The sequence below is a fragment of the Diachasma alloeum genome, unplaced genomic scaffold, assembly GCF_001412515.2.
Source record: "Diachasma alloeum isolate Michigan unplaced genomic scaffold, Dall2.0 Dall_scaffold_00749, whole genome shotgun sequence".
In the NCBI taxonomy this organism is placed as follows: domain Eukaryota; kingdom Metazoa; phylum Arthropoda; class Insecta; order Hymenoptera; family Braconidae; genus Diachasma; species Diachasma alloeum.
The window spans coordinates 26,950-47,226 of record NW_021680879.1 but is presented as its reverse complement, the minus strand read 5'-3'; the positions used below and the strand labels follow the sequence as shown (position 1 = coordinate 47,226).

Here is a 20,277-nt window from a genome sequence, read left to right as displayed (position 1 = left end):
AAATTTTGGTCCCCCCGGCCGGGAATCATACCCGAGATCCCCCGCTTGCCAATCCTACATTCCAACCACACAGCCACCGCCATCGATATCAAACTATGCATTATTTTACAAATTTATTCATAATTTTTGTGCAGTAGGTATTTAAAACTTCCTATGAAAAAGTTGCTTAGATGAATTTCCTGAAACCATTTCGAATATAGCAAATGAATAATCCTACAATAAATCCAGGATACATTCCGTTTCATCATTTAATAGTTGAATGAAAAAGATAATTCATCTTACCCCTGAAGATGTTCCCAGTCTCATTGCTGTTCCAGGTACCTTTGGGGTTATCTTGAGAATGAAAACGAGGTGATAATTGATAATTTCAACAACAGAGAAAGTGCAATTTCAGATTATATCCTATTCAACTTACGATATTTTTCCTGTAGTTACTCATCTGAACAGCCTCTTGAAACACGCTATCCTCACCCAAATCCTCAGTATTATATATCGAAGGATAATCATTGTACCCGCCGTACAAATCTTCATCAATTCCAGCTTGTCTGCTTATCATGATGTATATGCAACTAACTAAAAAACAAGTGAGAATAGAAGAACAGAATTAACAATTTTTTTTGTTTCTTTGAAATTGCAATCTTCACTGTTTAATAACGTATTCTTTATGAGTGCATAGGAAAATCCAAAAAATAAAGGATCAAAGTGTCACCGGATGATGGTCAGTAGCATATATATTGTGATTATTTATCCATCTGTTATGATTCTGGCATCCATAGTAACGGAATCCCTTCCAAAAGTTGCTCTACCGGTCAGTAGAGGTACTGTTTCGCCCCCAGGCTTGTTATATTTGATTGGTTTCTATGGTAATAAACTTCAAAACAATGCCTTACCTTAAGAAAATCAACTTTATTACGAAGAAAAATCGTTCTTTCAGCAAACTATTTTTCATTGTTCTCAGTTCTGGCATTAATTATAAAATTAGAAAATGGAGAATCAGCGTCCAAAAACGAGCGGTCGCCCTCCTTCTGAACGCAATGTGCACCATTGGAGTCCAGAGAACGATGACCCAAACCGTCCCTTGTCCGAAAGGCTACAAATAGGGAGACCCCAGACACGCGTTGAGCGTCCCGTATCCCGGAGAGGAGTCCAGAACGAGTCATCGCGTGAGCCAAATACCTGTCGAGCTGCGACCCCAGCTAAAATTTCTATGAGACCTCCATCAGCATCTGTGTACTCTGGTCGAGGGAGTACTGCGAGTGGACGATTAAATACGATGACCTCGTCTATGGGGATGAGTAGGTTACACACTGGAGTTCCACCCACTGCTCATACCAATTCCGGGATGATGGAGAGACCTGTCACGCAGCACGGAATTGCAGCAATTAGGCCTGGGACTACTAGAGGATTAACAAGGTAATTCGATCTATTGGTGGTGCAAAACTAAAGTATTGAGTCATTGAAAAAATGTATCAACCAGATATTGAATTTGTGAATTGAAATGTCCAAAACGAACTCGATAAAATGTTCTTAATTTCATCAGTATGCAATCATTGGAAGAGAGAATAATAACATTCCAAAAATAAGAACAATGTTTCCAGTACGATCGATTGAAGAAGTAGAAAATTTCATAAATATTTTTCACCCGTATGCATGGCAGTTTCCATAATATTCTTTGAATACTTCTCGATTGCTCGATTATCGCATTAGCTAACAATTTTTACAAAAATCAATTCGAAGTTCCATCAACATACACTATGTGACTAGGTGGGCTACATATGACTAATGTCAAAACCACGAACAACAAGATCTAATATTCGAATTCATTCCGAAATAAACCCCGATTGTTAAATGTCGAAAATAAGTTGGCACGTCTTTTCAAATAAGCGACATTTAAATAACTACGATATGCCAAGTAATTTTATTTAAACTTCTACGTTTGTAATAATTAGCTGTCATTTTTCAATTTTTCATATTATTTTTTTGCTTCCGAATGGGAACTTTATAATCGTTGATTTTGGCAAACTTCTAATTTTGCCTGGAAATTATGTAGAATGTCATGAAACTTGAAGATATGATGTTTTCAGAAAATGTGTATATGTGTGTGCGGTTGTATGTACGAATTTTTCGGAAGATTTGTATAAATCTCCACCGAAAAAGGACTAAAGTTGAAGCTAAAATCTGAAATTTCGTTACATAATCAAGATACGCGACAGCGTATCGGCCAAGTTGACGTTTTACCAGTGTGACGTCATAGGCCGATGCTGTTGCGTATAATATACATGACACAACTACTCCCCGAATGGTTTTTATTTTTTTTCTCGTAACACGAGAATTTCTCGCGAGATCCGTCCTTAGTTACATTATATAAGTTGACTATGAGCTTTCTAAAGATATTTTTTACTTTCTCGATAAATCAATAATAAATAAAAATATCCGCCATAGCAACCATCATAATGTAATATTTCGCGATTTTATTTTCTCTCAGCGTTAGATTTATTCGTCAAAGTTGGCAACGAACATAATGTCTGTTTCTCTCTCTTTCTCTCTCTTCTTCCCTTTTTTCCGGCTGTTACCGGTAGCGTTGGCAGCAGAGATTATAGGGGAGATTGCAAGCGCTTATGGAGAAGCAAAGAGGATAGACTAAAGTAGAGGCTCAGATCCGGGGGTTTGGCCGACCCCAGCGTGAGGCTAGTACGACCCCATGGCAGAGAGGGCGACGCGGTCGATTTCGGTGTCTGGCCGAGTTCGCTATTTCGGTAACTCGGCAGTAATAGCAGTCCCGCTGTCACAGGGATAGTTTCGAAGGGGAATTTATACCCTTCTCGTCCTCAACATGTTCTTAATATTTTTCAGGTGATTCATTTGCTGGCTAATTAATGTTAAGGAATGAAACCCAGACGGTGTGATGGAGAATTAAATTCCCCGCCAATCGATTCCCGTTGCATCCCTTAATCTCTGTAACAAAAAAATACAAACTACGACAAAAGTCATGGGCCAGTGAGAAAAATAATTTTCTTCTCGGCGCACACTGACTTTTCACCATTCGCCCGCGAATTAAAAATTTGTCTCTCCCCTCCTAATTGAAATTAAGGGATAAAAAAAGGCTGTTTGACGGAGAACTAAATTACCCATCAATTAACCCTCTTTCATCCCTTAATCTCTGTAAAAAATGGAAGAAGCTGTCATGGAAATCACAGCGCAGTAAGAAAAATAATTGTTTTGTGGCGCACAGTGACTCCCGGTAATTAAAAATTCACCTCTCCCCTCCTAATTGGGATTAAGGGATGAAAAAATGGCAGTTCGACGAAGAATTAAATTCTCCATTAATTGACCTTCTTTCATCCCTTAATCTCTGTAACAAAAAAATAAAAACTGCTATGAAAGTCAGGGGCCAGTGAGAAAAATAATTTTTTCGCGGCGCACCCTGACTTTTCACCATTCGCCCGCGAATTAAAAATTCACTTCTCCCCTCCTAATTGAGATTAAGGGATGAAAGAGGGTTAATCAATGGAGAATTTAATTCTCCGTCGAACTGCCGTTTTTTCATTCCGTAATCTCAATTAGGAGGGAAGAAGTGAATTTTTAATTCGCGAGCGAATGGTGAAAAGTCAGTGTGCGCCGCGAAAAAAATATTTTTCTTACTGGCCCCTGAGTTTCATCGCAGTTTTCATTTTTTTGTTACGGAGATTAAGGGATGAAAGAGGGTCAATTAATGGAGCATTTAATTCTCCGTCGAACTGCCGTTTTTTCATCCCTTAATCTCAATTAGGAGGGGAGAGGTGAATTTTTAATTACCGGGAGTCACTGTGCGCCACAAAACAATTATTTTTCTTACTGCGCTGTGATTTCCATGACAGTTTCTTCCACTTTTTACAGAGATTAAGGGATGAAAGAGGGTTAATTGATGGCTAATTTAGTTCTCCGTCAAACTGCCTTTTTTTCATCCCTTAATTTCAATTAGGAGGGAAGAGACAAATTTTTAATTCGCGGGCGAATGGTGAAAAGTCAGTGTGCGCCGAGAAGAAAATTATTTTTCTCACTGGCCCATGACTTTTGTAGTAGTTTGTATTTTTTTGTTACAGAGATTAAAATATGCAACGGGAATCCATTGATGGGGAATTTAATTCTCCATCACACCGTCTGGATTTCATTCCTTAATAATAATTAGCCAGCAAATGAATCACCTGAAAAACATTGAGAACATGTTGAGGACGAGGAGGGCATAAATTCCCCTTCGAAACTATCCCTGTGACAGCGGGACTGCTATTACTGCCGAGTTACCGAAATAGCGAAATCGGCCAGACACTGAAATCGACCGCGTCGCCCTCTCTGCCATGGGGTCGTACTAGCCTCACGCTGGGGTCGGCAAACCCCCGGACAAAGAGGATTGACTAAAGTAGAAGCAGAGATTATAAGGGAGATTGCTAGCGCCTATGGAAACGCTTCAACCGCAAAATTTCGTAGCGGTGGCGCAGAACTAATTTTGAGTATGTACCTGTAAGTAAAACAGGGAGCGTGTGAGAGCGTCGATAACGGCGCAAAGTGGGGGGGAACGCGTATGGTGGAATCGGAGGGCGGAGCGAGCGGTGAAATTCGCTGTCGAGTAGGTGAGGGAAACCTACCGCAGTTCGAAACGCCGACGGGCGGCGGAATCCTGCCCTTAATATAACAATCAATTTCTCCTTCCCTAATGAGGACGAAGGGATGAAACGGTTGCCAATCGATTGAAAATTGAATCCTCAACTGATTGCGATCTGTTTTATCCCTTCATCTCAATTAGAGGGGGAGAAACGAATATTTATGGATCTAGTGAGTCCCCAAACGGCTCTCCCCATTGAAAAATCCATTTCTCCTTTTCCAGCAGAGATTAAGGGATGAAACTGGTGACAATCGATTGAGGATTGGATCCTCAACCAATAGCGGTCGTTTCATCCCTTCATCTCAATTAGGGGAGGAGTGATGAATATTTGAAGCATGGAGTGAGTCCCTAAACGGCTGCTCCCATTGAAAAATCCATTTCTCCTCCCCCAGCAGAGATTAAGGGATGAAACTGGTGACAATCGATTGAAAATTGAATCCTCAATCGACTGCGGTCGTTTCATCCCTTCATCTCAATTAGGGGAGGAGTGATGAATATTTGAAGCATGGAGTGAGTCCCTAAACGGCTGCTCCCATTGAAAAATCCATTTCTCTTCCTCCAGCAGAAATTAAGGGATGAAACTGGTGACAATCGATAGAGAGTTGAATCCTCAACTGATGACGGTCTGTTTCATCCCTTCATCTCAAGTAGAGGGGGAGCGATGAATTTTTCAAGCACCGGAGGATCTCAACCTATTCTCCGGCGGCTTTGATTAAAAAATCCATTTCTCCTTCCGCAGCGGAGATTAAGGGATGAAACTGGTGACAATCGATTGTCACCCGTTTCATCCCTTAATCTCTGCTGCGGGAGGAGAAATGGATTTTTCAATGGGGAGAGCCGTTTGGGACTCACTCCATGCTTCAAATATTCATCTCTCCTCCCCTAATTGAGATGAAGGGATGAAACGACCGCAATCGATTGAGGATTCAATTCTCAATCGATTGTCACCAGTTTCATCCCTTAATCTCTGCTGGGGGAGGAGAAATAGATTTTTCTATGGGGAGAGCCGTTTGGGACTCACTCCATGCTTCAAATATTCATCTCTCCTCCCCTAATTGAGATGAAGGGATGAAACGACCGCAATCGATTGAGGATTCAATTCTCAATCGATTGGTCCCAGTTTCATCCCTTAATCTCCGCTCGGGGTGGAGAAATGGATTTTTCAATCAAAGCCGCCGGAGAATCGGTCGGGATCCTCTGGCGCTTGAAAAATTCATCACTCCTCCCCTAATTGAGATGAAGGGATGAAACGACTGCAATCGGTTGAGGATCCAATTCTCAATCGATTGTCACCAGTTTCATCCCTTAGTCTCTGCTGGGGGAGGATAAATGGATTTTTTAATCAAAGCCGCCGGAGAATCGGTCGGGATCCTCCGGCGCTTGAAAAATTCATCGCTCCCCCTCTAATTGAGATGAAGGAATGAAACGACAGCAATCGGTTGAGGATCCAATTCTCAATCGATTGTCACCAGTTTTATCCCTTAATCTCTGCTGGAGGAGGAGAAATGGATTTTTCAATGGGGAGAGCCGTTTGGGGACTCACTCGATCCATGAATATTCGTTTCTCCCCCTCTAATTGAGATGAAGGGATAAAACAGATCGCAATCAGTTGAGGATTCAATTTTCAATCGATTGGCAACCGTCTCATCCCTTCGTCCTCATTAGGGAAGGAGAAATTGATTGTTATATTAAGGGCAGGATTCCGCCGCTCGTCGGCGTTCCGAACTGCGGTAGGTTTCCCTGACCTACTCGACAGCTAACATCACCGCTCGCTCCGCCCTCCGATTCCCCCATACGCGTTCCCCCCCACTCTGCGCCGTTATCGACGCTCTCACACGCTCCCTGTTTTACTTACAGGTACATACTCAAAATTAGTTCTGCGCCACCGCTACGAAATTTTGCGGTTGAAGCGTTTCCATAGGCGCTAACCATCTCCCTTATAATCTCTGGTAGAGGCTCAGATCTCGGGGTTGGACTGACCCCAAGCCAAAAGTAGTTCGACCCCAACGGAGGGATGCCGCCACGGCGAATCTGATGGTTGGGCGAACTGCCTGTGCGGGTAACTCGGCAGTAGCAGTCCCGCTGTCACAGGGATAGTTTCGGAGTGCAATCTATGTCCTCCTCGTCCTCAACATGTTCTTAATGATTTCAGGTGATTAATTTGCTGGCTAATTAATATTAAAGAATGAAACAGAGAGGGTGTGACGGAGAATTAAATTCCCCATCAATTGATCCCCGTTGCATCCCTTAATCTCTGTAACAAAAAAATATAAACTACGACAAACTCATGGGCCAGTGAGAAAAATAATTTTTTGTCATTCCGGCCGTGAAACAGCGCTTCACGGACGCTCCGCTCCGCGTCCGTGAATCTCTGCCTACGGCCGTCATAACAAAAGTACTGTTCGTCATACGGCCAAAAAAAACTATTCTTCTCGGCGCACAGTGCATTTTCACCTTTCGCTCGCGAATTAAAAATTCACTTCTCCCCTCCTAATTGATATTAAGGGACGAAAAAAATTTTTTTCTTACTGGCCCCTGACTTTCATGGCAGTTTTTAATTTTTTGTTACAAAGATTAAGGGATGAAAGAGGGTTAATTAATGAAAAATTTAATGCTCCGTCGAACTGCTCTTTTTTCATCCCTTAATCTCAATTAGGAGGGGAGAAGTGAATTTTTAATTACCGGGAGAAATGAAAAATACGCCAAGCACGTCGTTCACAAATCATATTGACTAGTGGGCCCTGATATCTCAAGTGAACAAAATCCAGTAACATATATGAATGGAAAGGTCACCATTGGAGACGCTAAATAACAAAACGCCCTCTACAAATTGCCGGCTTGAGAGAACACATAGATGATACATACGCTCATATGTCCATGTGTGAGCAGACTTTTATATATCTATGAGCACTCCTAAACTGGCCGTCTTGAAAAAACTAGCGCCACCAACGGTAACTAGCGGCGCCAATTGCCAATTCGATTTTCAGAAAAAAGTCCACTTGGCGCGCCCGGTTTTTTGTGTATACTTCAGAAAATAAAAATTATGTGTAATTGAGTAGTTGATAGATGGGTGTCGAAGTTCATTTCTTGAAAGCAATAAATAAATTTCGGGGAAAATATTGTACAATCTCCGAAATTAAATCAAAGTTTGGTGACATAGTTACTTGAAAAACATTTGATTGTAGATTATCCCGATTCAACGGTCGATCGAGGAATCAACTGGAAATTATGTAAATCTTTAATACCATATTCATTTGAATCAATTGAGATTTTGAATACTCCGGTTGAGTAATGTTGCAATCCACTGATGAAGTACTGAGACGTTCTATCCTAATGAATTGATCGGTAACAATCGGTACTTTCCATCAAGGGCCACAGAGTGACACAGTGTTAACTAAGATATGTCTTTGATCAATCACAGTTCTCCTTTTTGGCACTGTGTTAGACAGTGCCCTATGATGGAAAGTGCCCAGTGTAATTGACTTACACCAAAACCGGGCGCGCCAAGTGGACTTTTTTCTGAAAATCGAATTGGCAATTGGCGACGCTAGTTACCGTTGGTGGCGCTAGTTTTTTCAAGATGGCCAGTTTAGGGGTGCTCACAGATATATAAAAGTCTGCTCACATATAGACCTATGAGCGTATGTATCATCTATGTGTTCTCTCAAGCCGGCAATTTGTAGAGGGCGTTTTGTTATTTAGCGTCTCCAATGGCGACCTTTCCATTCATATATGTTACTGGATTCATTCACTTGGATATCAGGTCCCTCTAGTCAATATGATTTGTGAACGACGTGCTTAGCGTATTTTTTATTTGAAGTATTTTTTTGTGAATAAAAGTGAGGATATTTTTTTGGAAAATAAGATCAGGCAATAAAACGTCAACTTGGCAAAATTTTTTCACAAAAGTTTTTTTGTGATTTTTTTATAGGTAGGTATTACTTTGGAGCACTCCTGGGCGCAGTTTCGGCTCAATCGGCGAAGTAGTTTCTGAGATACAGTAATTTCCCGAAAAAAAATTTCCTCAATATTTCCGAACCTACGTGACTGAATTGAATTTTTTTATGTCAAAATATTTTTTGCGTTAATATCTGTCAATTCGAATCACAATATTGTTATGTAGCTAGGGACAGGTTAATAATAATCAGCATGTTTCGTTTTTATGTGAAAATCGTTCTGTGCACGATAACTCCCAAAAAATGAAGATAGGATGTTGGGATTTGGTGAGATTGTAATTCTTATGATATTCCAGAATGGGATTGTAGGTAGGCGAAATCGGGCAACGGGTTTAGAATATATTCAACTGTTTGTGAAAAACTATTTTACTGGTGATCGTTCAATTTTATTTTTGTTCCAAATACTCGTCTTGCCAACCCCTATCAAGATCAATCAAAATATGAATGCCCGTATCTCGAAATAAAGTTTTCGAGGTATTCGCGTTGTTCTATTTTTTTCAATTAAGAATTCATGAGGCGTTCCATAATACGCGTTGGAAATTGGAGAAAACATTTGAGATGCTGGCTGTCAATTAGTGTTATTGAGTCACACTTGTGTATAAAATTTTGTGTCGATCGATTCAATACATCCTGGTATAGAGCAATTCATCCAAAAATCTTGTTTTTCTAAAAAGCCACACATCGTCATTTTATCGATTATTTTCGCCTCTGGGGACTTATTCTTGACTTATGTCGAGATGGATTTGAGTGTGAATGCGGCTTCCTTTACATATTGCACATGGTATAGGCGATCCGTGAACGGAGGCGCATTCACACACGAATCCGTCTTCACATAAATCGAGAATGAGCCCCCTGAATGACTTAAAAAGTGATATAATGAACAGGGTCTAGCGGAATAAGTGTGGTGAAAATGTTCTCAACGAATTTTGAATCGCTAACTTTTTCTGTTGTTTATCATGATAAAATATGCCTGCAAAATTTATTTCAACATGATTAGATGAAGACACAACTTTGAAAAAAATCTGCACTTTTTATTTCACGTCTTTATATTGAGTAACGCGAAGAAAACTTTAATTTTTTGCCTGCGTCATGCTGGACAAAAAAATTGACAAATTTTGTTTTTTTTTCCCTAGAAATCAAATTGTAAATTATTCGTTTGGCTTCGTTAATAAATTATAATACTTCCAATAGTTATTTTACATATTATGCTAGTATATTCAATTAATATTTGTCCATATTTTTATTCGTTTCCAGTTTTGTTTTGAGAAAAAAATCAATTCACCGACTTATTATAGGTTTCTAGTAAAAATCGAGAGAGAGAATTCACTTGTTGGGGTTTCCGTACACTGAGAAAAAAAATTTCTAAGAAATAGAAATTCTATGATTGATCCAAATCGTTCATCGATTGAATAGTCGCAAAAGAAAATGCTATTGTAAGACACAAATATCGATTTGAACTAAACCAAAATTGGATTGTATGAAATCGATTTTGTTATAGTATAGTATATTTTGTTTATTCTATCGAATTTAGAAAATACTTGTTTTTGCGACAAAATCGATTTCATACAATTCAATTTTGGTTTAGTTCAAACGCTTCGGATTTGGCGCAAATAATTTTTTTTTCACAATTGCAATGGAAAAATAATCAGTTCAAATGATGAAGAATTGCGTTTGTCGTAAACAAGAAACTGCGCTTCGCGAAAGTCTCGCATCAATGAGTATCCAACAATATGTTCCTCATAGGCCAAATGAATATTTTATTGCATCTATGAATGCTGCTTTCAATAGAACAGATATTCTTTTGCGGGATATCGTGACGCTGATAAATTGGATAATTATATGCTTTATTCGAAGAAGATATCTGATAATACAGATATTGCTTTGTATGTACTGAAAAGTAGATAGCAACAAAAAAAAAGTTTAGACAACTGATCTCATTCTTTTTCAATCGAAAACATTAAAATTAAATCGATATTTGTTTCTTACAATAGCATTTTCTTTTGCGACTATTCAATCGATGAACGATTTGGATCAATCATAGAATTTCTATTTCTTAGAAATTTTTTTCTCAGTGTAGCTTCACCCGACTTGACGAAAGGATTTGGAGTCTCTCTATATTATTAAAATCCGAATCGACTTCTGGTGATAACAATTTGGTACTCCAAATTGAGAGCATAAAATTAAGAGTCACAAGGGTCAGATTACGGATGACAAAGGTCAGATTAACGGTCCAAATAAGGGTCATGGGTCTCACATATGGGCATATATGTGGGTTGGCAAGGGGAGCGATCAGGGGGCGTAGTCCCCTTGTATACAATAAAAATATATCAATTAATATATATGAATCGATAAATATAATTTTTCCAGAGATTTATAACGGAAAATTGAAGATTCATTCTCTGTGAAAAACATGAAATAAAAGGTGATAATTTTATAATTTTTTATAATTTTTTTCAAACCCGTATCGAATCATGTTAAAATGAATTTTTGAAAAGTAAATCTTTTTCTTCAATAGAAATTATGGCACAAAAATAGATTAAAAAATGTCACATAAATGTGGATATGTTTCTGATTTTTCAGATTTTTTCCAGAGTTTTTGCACAGTTTTTGACGGTTAAAACACCTGAAATTGGAAAAAGATGTTTTTTTTTACATAGGAATCTGATGTCATTTTGGCGATGGCTATCAATCAATTCCTACCTAGCGTTCAAAAATCGATTGAATGCTTATTTGAATTCGGATTGAAAAAACTTAAATTCTACAATCAACCAAGGATGGGAAAATTGGGAATTTGGCGTTCCTAAATATTAAATTACATTTTTCTTTCGTAATCTAAGAAAAATAATTGGAGATTACAATTAAATATCAAGTTGTATATCAATAACCCATTAATCCTTTGAAATTTATAATTCTTCTGAATCGATTGGGAAATACATGAGTTTTTATTAGCACTAATCGCAAATTACCAAAATATTCGAAGGAATTTTCAATTACATCTACTAACTATCGGCGATAGAAATAATCTAATAAAATACCATTGGAGAATACTTGACTAACCGGGAATTTGATTTCTCAGATTACAAATTATTGAATAATAAATATTCATAATGCCGAATTACTGCAATGGGTAAGTAATTTCATATTGTAGTTCTCCAAATTACATGGGTAATTTGGAATCTGACTTCGACGATTTTCCGATTAGGTAGATTATTTTTGGTAATCGGATCTGGCCTTCCCTGGGCCAATCAGAGTTCAGTATTCAATAACATGAAGTACTTCCCAATTAAAATTACAGCGGTTATTTCCCCCTAGCTTTTGATAATTTCCCTCTAGCTCTGCAATTGTTTCTCTAACCAAATAATTGTCAAATATTATCCTGTGGAGTGAAAGAAAGTCAAAATGAGTCGGTTTGGGAAGGATCCGATTACCAAAAATAATCCGTCGAATACCACTCGACCTCCAAAATTAATCGGACATTTCCCTCATGTTTTCCTGCGTATCAACGATCGGGATAAGTTTTGCACAAAAATCCCTCGCGCTGCGCGCTCGGTATTTTAATCTGCAAAACTTCTCCCTCTCGTTGCTACGCAACAAAACACTCCGGAAATATCCGATAATTTAGGAAGTCTCGTGGTATTACTACTGATAATTCATTCGTTATTTCCCAATTACTTAATTGACGGGATGATTTACTTTAATATTTCCAAATTCCCTTCTGTAATTTGAAATTGGAATAATCACACAGAGAAAAAAATAAAAAATTCACGATTTTTTTTTCTACATTCTCGAATCTGCAGTTTAGAACTTGCATCCGGCTAAAGTCTAGNATTGACGGGATGATTTACTTTAATATTTCCAAATTCCCTTCTGTAATTTGAAATTGGAATAATCACACAGAGAAAAAAATAAAAAATTCACGATTTTTTTTTCTACATTCTCGAATCTGCAGTTTAGAACTTGCATCCGGCTAAAGTCTAGAAAAAAAACAATTAATTTCAGAAAATAAATAAATGAAATTAATCAACCAAACAATGATGGTTTCAAGGCAAAAATATTCTGGAATCTATTGAATTAGGGGATTAAGTTCGCCTCTTTAGCACATTTTTAAAATGAAAGACATTTAGGAAATTTTGAATTGAACCTTTGAAAGAATGGAAAAAAATTGTCCTAAAAGGTTGGGCTCAGACGATCCAGTATCATCTGAAATGTGCAGATTCATTATCCCCTAAAGAAATTTTTTTTCTAATTTTTGGCCCAATTTCAAATTTCCAAATTCCCTTTGAAAAATAAATAAAAAATTGTCCTCAAAAGTTGGGCTCAGATGATTCAGAATCATCTGAAACGTGCAGATTCATTATCCCCTGAAGTGGACAATTCGCGTGAGTTGTGCTAAAAGGTCGTATAAACATTTTCTTTGGTTTTTCCCGAAATTTGGGCCAAAAGGTCGTATGAACACTTTCCCAGGGGATATGAAATCTCCACGTTTCAGATGTTTCTGAGTCATCTGAGCGTATCTTTTCGGTACCAAATTTTTTATTTTTCAACAAGGAATTAGAAAAATTTTGAAAATTCAGGCCTAAAGGTCGTATAAACACTTTCCCAGAAAATATGAATTCTCCACGTTTTGGATGATGTTGAGTCCCATCTCAGCCCAATTTTACGAGACAATTTTTTTGATTTTTTTTTACGCGTCATTCTTTCAATTTTTTGAAAATTTGTGCCAAAAGTTCGTATAAACACTTTCTCAGGGAATACGAAATCTCCACGTTTTAGATAATGCTGAGTCATCTGAGGTTAATTTTACGAGACAAATTTTTTCATTTTTTTACGCGTCATTTTTTTAATTTTTCGAAAATTTGTGCCAAAAGGTCGTATCAACACTTTCCCAGAGAATACGAAATCTCCACGTTTTGGATGATTCTGAGTCATCTGAGCCCAATTTTTCGAGACAATTTTTTAATTTTTTTTTATGGAGAATTTTTCAATTTTTTGAAAATACGGATAAAAAAGTCGTATAAACACTTGACTAGGGAATAATAAATTTCCACGTTTCAGATATGTCTGGGTCATTTGAACCTAATTTTTCCGAACATAGTTTTTGGTCTGCTTAAAAACAATTACGAGACTTTTTAAAAATTCGAGCCCAGGGATCGTATACATTCTTTTCCAGTAAAATTTTCTTTTTTCAATTTCTTCGCAAAAAAAAGGTTTCGATGGAAAACAAAAAACATTTTTAATTAATGAAAAAAATTAAAAAAAATGAAAAACAGGGCAGAAATAATGTTTAGATAGAATAGAGTAGAATCCGATCTTGATTTTTGGATACTTTCCGAAACAAAAAGTCAGTTCCACAAAAAAAATTAAAAATCTGCAATCCAGACGGGGAAAGGTGATACAACGCGGAATTTTCAACTCTTTTCGGAATTTCAGGACATTTCTGGTGCTGTGAACAACTTTAAACCATGCTTAATCGAAAGAACGGGAAATTTTCGCCAATAATACATATTGAAGACTCAAAAAATGTCTTATCATTTCTTCTGATACCCAGAATTTCAACAAAAAGACGACAAAAATCGAAAATCAAAGAAATTGACTTTTCCGACGATAATGGGGAGAGTTTTTCAAAGCTCTTTTGATAGTAGAAAAAACCATTGGAAAAGTCTCTACAAAATTAAAATTTTCAAGGAACGAAACCGGATCAATTATTAGCGAAATGGTATCCCGTTAATAGATCCGNGTATCAACACTTTCCCAGAGAATACGAAATCTCCACGTTTTGGATGATTCTGAGTCATCTGAGCCCAATTTTTCGAGACAATTTTTTAATTTTTTTTTATGGAGAATTTTTCAATTTTTTGAAAATACGGATAAAAAAGTCGTATAAACACTTGACTAGGGAATAATAAATTTCCACGTTTCAGATATGTCTGGGTCATTTGAACCTAATTTTTCCGAACATAGTTTTTGGTCTGCTTAAAAACAATTACGAGACTTTTTAAAAATTCGAGCCCAGGGATCGTATACATTCTTTTCCAGTAAAATTTTCTTTTTTCAATTTCTTCGCAAAAAAAAGGTTTCGATGGAAAACAAAAAACATTTTTAATTAATGAAAAAAATTAAAAAAAATGAAAAACAGGGCAGAAATAATGTTTAGATAGAATAGAGTAGAATCCGATCTTGATTTTTGGATACTTTCCGAAACAAAAAGTCAGTTCCACAAAAAAAATTAAAAATCTGCAATCCAGACGGGGAAAGGTGATACAACGCGGAATTTTCAACTCTTTTCGGAATTTCAGGACATTTCTGGTGCTGTGAACAACTTTAAACCATGCTTAATCGAAAGAACGGGAAATTTTCGCTAATAATACATATTGAAGACTCAAAAAATGTCTTATCATGTCTTATCATTTTTCTTCTGATACCCAGAATTTCAACAAAAAGACGACAAAAATCGAAAATCAAAGAAATTGACTTTTCCAACGATAATGGGGAGAGTTTTTCAAAGCTCTTTTGATAGTAGAAAAAACCATTGGAAAAGTCTCTACAAAATTAAAATTTTCAAGGAACGAAACCGGATCAATTATTAGCGAAATGGTATCCCGTTAATAGATCCGGGGAAAAAGATCCTTTTGCAATGAGATCCGTTGCAAAAAGATCCTGCAGCAATAAGATCCTTTTCAATTGGTTTTGGGTTCCAATGATTGTTAATTATATTTCTAGGTGGTAGGAGTGAGTTCGTGGTTTTTGTTATTTATATTTTTCGGCTTTTCCATAAATAATGTCGTGTTTTATTCACTTTAATGTCACGTATTTACATATTATCACATAACAAACAACAATCATTGTCATGAAGAACAATTATTCTGAACATATTTGTCATTAATAATTCACGGAAGTCTGCAATTTCATTCACTATTTACATTTCTCTTTGTTTTACACGACGAGGTATTTTACGGATCAATTTCGAACAAATATTTTTCTAGTTGTTTACATTCTCAATTTTGGATAGTGGGGATTTGAGACATTCGCGACGCCATGCACCGTAATTATCGATTACCTGAAGTGTTTATATTCTGAATATGAATTTCTTCTTGTGATTGTTGATGTGTTAGTGTAGACATATCTCTGTAGGATTAGAAAAATTGAGGGTTTTTGGAGAGGATCTTTTCGGTGAGGATCTTTTTGTTAAGGATCTTTTTGTTTGGGGATCTTTTTGTCGCGGGATTTTTTTGGGGGATCTTCCCCTTGGGGATCTTTTGACATGGACTCCAGCGAAATCACTCACAATACAAATTTGTGTTAATCATTCATTCCAGATTAACTCAAAAAATGGGCTCAAAAAAATTCAGAATCATCTAAGCATGAATATTTATAAATCCCCCAAAAAACGGGAATACGCCCTATTAGTTTCGTAAAAAAATTCTTAATTCCCTGTGAGTAAACCAAAAAAAATTGTCTCAAAAAGTTACATAAATATGAGTCAGACTCATCTGAAACTGGGAGATTTTGTACTCTCTCAGGAAGTGATTATACAATCTTTTGGCCCAAATTTGAACAATCTTCGAATCTACTCCAGACAGAGCAAAAAATTTGTCTCAAAAAGTTAGGCTCAAATGACTCAGAATCATCTGAAACGTGGAGATTTCATATTCCCTGGGAAAGTGTTTATACGACCTTTTTACACAAATTTTCGGGAAAACAAAAAAAAAATGTTTATACGACCTTTTGACATAACTCCCACGAATTCTACTGAGAAAGGAAAGTATTTCGAAAAATGCAAGTTTAGAATCGAAGTTTCTACAATCTAGTAAAAGGAGACATGGAATTTATCGGAAGAATTTCAGATTCAGGAAAAAAAAAATTTAACCATGATGAATTGATCAATTTCATGATTTATTTTTCTCTGTGCATATCCGCAAAAATGAAATAGTAAATCTGAGCGATTTCGCAAAAAAATTCATTAGGACTCCACTGAAGTTTAATTGAAATTTTATTGAAAATTCTATTCGTTTTTTTTTGCCATTCTATTGAAAAGTTTTTATAGAAAAGTCCATATAGAAAAAATTTGATGTAAAAGAATAAATAATTTATTGCGTTTTTTTGTATCCAAATTTTTTTATGGATTTATTTTTAAAAAATGTCTCAATAGAATGGCAAAAAGAAAACAAATACAATTTTCAATAGCATCGTGTCCAATGGGCCAAAGTTTCGTATAGACTTTTTTTTACTTTTCTAAGAATTTGGCCTAAAAGGTCCTATAAACACTTCCTAAGGGAATAGTAAATCTCCACGTTTCAGATGACTGACAATTAATTTCGGAGATATTTTTGAAACACTCACCGACTTCATTTTGTTGGTTGTGAATTGTCAATACACACGCCCTCCCCCAAATTTTCAGTAAAAATTCGCCATCTTCCTTAATTTTGAAGATATTTTTGAAAAATCTATCGACTCAATTTTCTTGGTTGTGAATTCTCAATGTACCTCCCCCCCCCAAATTTTCGTAAAAATCCGCTATCTCCCTCAGTTTCGGAGATATTTTTGAAAAACTCACCGACGCAATATTTTTGGTTGTGAATTGTCAAGGCACACCCCCTCCCCCTCAAATTTTTTGTTAAAAATCGCCATCTCCCTTACTTTTAGAGATATTTTTGAAAAACTCACCGGCTCAATTTTTTTGGTTGTGAATTCTCAATGCCCCCCCCCCCCAATTTTCGTAATAATTCGCGGTCGCCTTTAGTTTCGAAGATATTTTGGAAAAACTCACCAACTCAATTTTAATCTATTGTGATTTCTCAATCCCCAATCTCCTTCCCCCTGCCCCTCTTTGCAAAATCACCCCTCCTCACATCTGAAATTCCCGATATTTAGGCACCCCTCCGGTTGTATGGGGGGGCACTTACGCCCTTTAAATACCTCGGTTGCAATTTTTTAGTTCAATCTGAAAATCTTCTAAAATTAAGAAAAATTCAGTATTGGTTTTAGAAAATATTTGTTCCAAAAAACAATCTCCGAATTTATTAGTTTTTATGATCCCATTAAGGATAAAGTTTAAGAACAGGAGTTTCTAAAATCTAGAAACTAATGTTTATACGTCCTTTTGGCACAACTCACGAGAATTTAAATTTGTCAGATTACAAAATTAAATGAGTAATCCGAATTATTATCTGAGAATTACTCGAATAATTTGTAATTTCGGAATCGAATATTGCAGTTACTCTACCAATTTATAATCTGAAAATGACGATTACAAAATTCCTTTTTTAGTTAGGAATTGAAAATTCCTAATCTCAGCTGTAATATGTAATTTATTTCAGCAAATTTTTTTTCCTTCACAATGAGTATTTTTTGCCAAAAGACTTTTCAGTTACTGGAGGAATTCCGACGGGGCATTGTAAATTATATAGATGGATTCGCTTTCGTTTTTAATCCCAATAAAATTCTGATGTAATTCTCGTTGTAATTACTATCAATTACTATAATTTATCGGAACTGATAATCGAAAATCACAAATTAGAAATTCTCAGTGTAATAAAATCTCTCCCGAAGAAAATTTATACATCACATATATTTAGTAATTTTCAAGTAATTCGATTACAAATGTAATTCGAGGTTCCCATCCCTGCTACAAACGATCGCAAATAAGAATCCAATGTCATTGAAGCTGTAACTGTAAAATAGTTCCTGTCTTTTAAAAATGGATTGAACACTTATTTTTCAACTACGAACACAAAAAAATGAACTACAATCACGTGTAGGTCAAAATCTATCAGATACCAAATTTTTGTTAGAATTCGTGAAAGTCGGGTGCCAATTTCACACAGCTGTAATAGTAATCAGTGTAATCAGTCCCGTAATCCTGGGTAATCGATTACATTTTATAATCGCGGTGTCACTCAATTCGCCTGTGAATAGCCCCTCGCTTATTCCTTACATCCACGCCTGAACCTAGTGACCCTTAGTTTTGACCCTTGTATTCCGGCCCTACCACCCGACCCTCATGACTCTTGAATTTGACTCTTTTTTTTATTATTCGACGCCTTTCATTTCCTACGCTTCGTTTTGATTCTTATTTCATTTTGCAATTTATGACCCTTATCTTTGATCCTTGTTTATAATCCTCACGCCTGACCCTTGCGATCCTTGGTTTTGAGCCTCATTTTTTATTTTTACCTCTGAACCTCCCTTTCGTCCTTCATCTAATTTTGTGGTTTCTGATTCTCATCTGTAATCTTTATTTATGACCCTCACGGCGGAATCTTGTGACCCCTAATTTTGACTCTTATTTTCGAACCTCCGTTTCGGCTCGTATCTGATTTTGTAATTTCTGCCCTCATTTTTTACCCTTACTTGTAACCCTTTCGCCTAACTCTTGTGACCTTTCGTTTTAACGCTTAATTCTGATCGGCATACTAGAATTGCATGATCCTTAATTGTAATACTTATTTCTGAACCTTCGTTTTGACTCTTATTTAATTTTTTGATTTTTGACCCTCATCTTTGATCCTTACGCCTGAACCCTGTGTAACCGATAGAAATTATCAGCTATATATAATACCTCAAGACCTTTAAAATTATCGGATATTTCCTGAATGTTTTGTTGCATAACAACGAGAGGGATCAGTTTTGCAGATTAAAGTCCCGAACGCGTAGCGCGAGGGATTTTACTGCAAAGCTGATCCCGATCGTTGATATGCAGGAAAACTTGAGGGAAATATCCGATGAATTTTGAAGGTCGAGGGGTATTCGGAGGACAATTTCTTCAATTCTGATTTTGGCCGATCAGGATGCAGTGTTCGGGGTTACGGGACACATCTCACCAAAATGTGAGGAATATCTGTCAAATTCGTAGAAAACAATTGACAGGCTACAGGGAAATTATCAGTGTGAAACGCGTCACGTGAATCCGAATACTGCACTCTGATTGGTCAAAATCAGAATTGAGGAAATTGTCATTGTTATTGTTTTTCTCCGCTTCCCCGTCATTCTTTATTATAGTTTGAACCCCCAGTTGTCTTGAATGTCCGGTTTGACCCTTGTAATCACTGCATTCGAACTCGTTTGATCCTCAACACCATTCGCCCTTTATTCTTGCTGTGAACTTCTCTATATTGCCCATTATCGAATAAATAATTGATGACAGGAGAAAAACAATAGACATGCCCTTACTTATAAACTATTATAATTCTCATTTGATAGAACCATGCGGTATCGATTAAAAATGAAAAACAAATCCTATCTACCTCTTTATTTATTATACGATTATTATTTAATCTATAATATTTAGTCTCTTGTTTAGCGACACTGTGTGCCGAAAAAGCTGCGGGCTTGCGATAGTACGTGTTAGTACCAGGGTTGGGTCGTTCACTAAAAATCGGAGTTTTCTACGGTACATAGTAGAATACTGGTAATTTTCCTCTAAACGATAAAAAAAAGGAAAATAAATGGTAGAAAACCCCCCTTAACCCGACTATTTTTTTTTTCTCGTGTACCCTTTCGGGTTTTTACGATTTGTTCCCTTCCCACCCCGTAACCCCCTGTACCGCATTCGCCGAAGGACAAGGGAAAACCTCATTTGAGGAAAAACCTGCCCAGGTACAGTTGTCTCTTGCGAGACTCCCCCTTGACAATAAAGCCGTGAGATTTAGAATGTCGCAAATTCCCCCCCCCCCCCCCCCCCCC

The 20,277-nt window shown here is 36.9% G+C and overlaps 2 protein-coding genes across 2 annotated transcripts in view; one reads left to right on the top strand and one right to left on the bottom strand.

The window, feature by feature from the left end:
- Positions 1-282: 282 nt before the first annotated feature.
- Positions 283-1,158, bottom strand: LOC107044487 (intraflagellar transport protein 88 homolog; the record flags this gene model as incomplete). Its single annotated transcript, XM_015266377.2, is given in 3 exon segments — positions 283-333; positions 416-573; positions 891-1,158. Coding segments are annotated over 2 exon segments (192 nt in total), but the record flags the coding sequence as incomplete, so codon positions are not given.
- Positions 898-20,277, top strand: part of LOC107044486 (intraflagellar transport protein 74 homolog) — a 42,120-nt gene continuing 22,740 nt past the window's right edge. Inside the window, exon 1 of the mRNA XM_015266376.2 lies at positions 898-1,413. Within this exon, the coding sequence (XP_015121862.1) occupies positions 986-1,413 (428 nt within the window). The 5' untranslated portion in view covers positions 898-985. The remainder of the gene's footprint in view (positions 1,414-20,277) is intronic.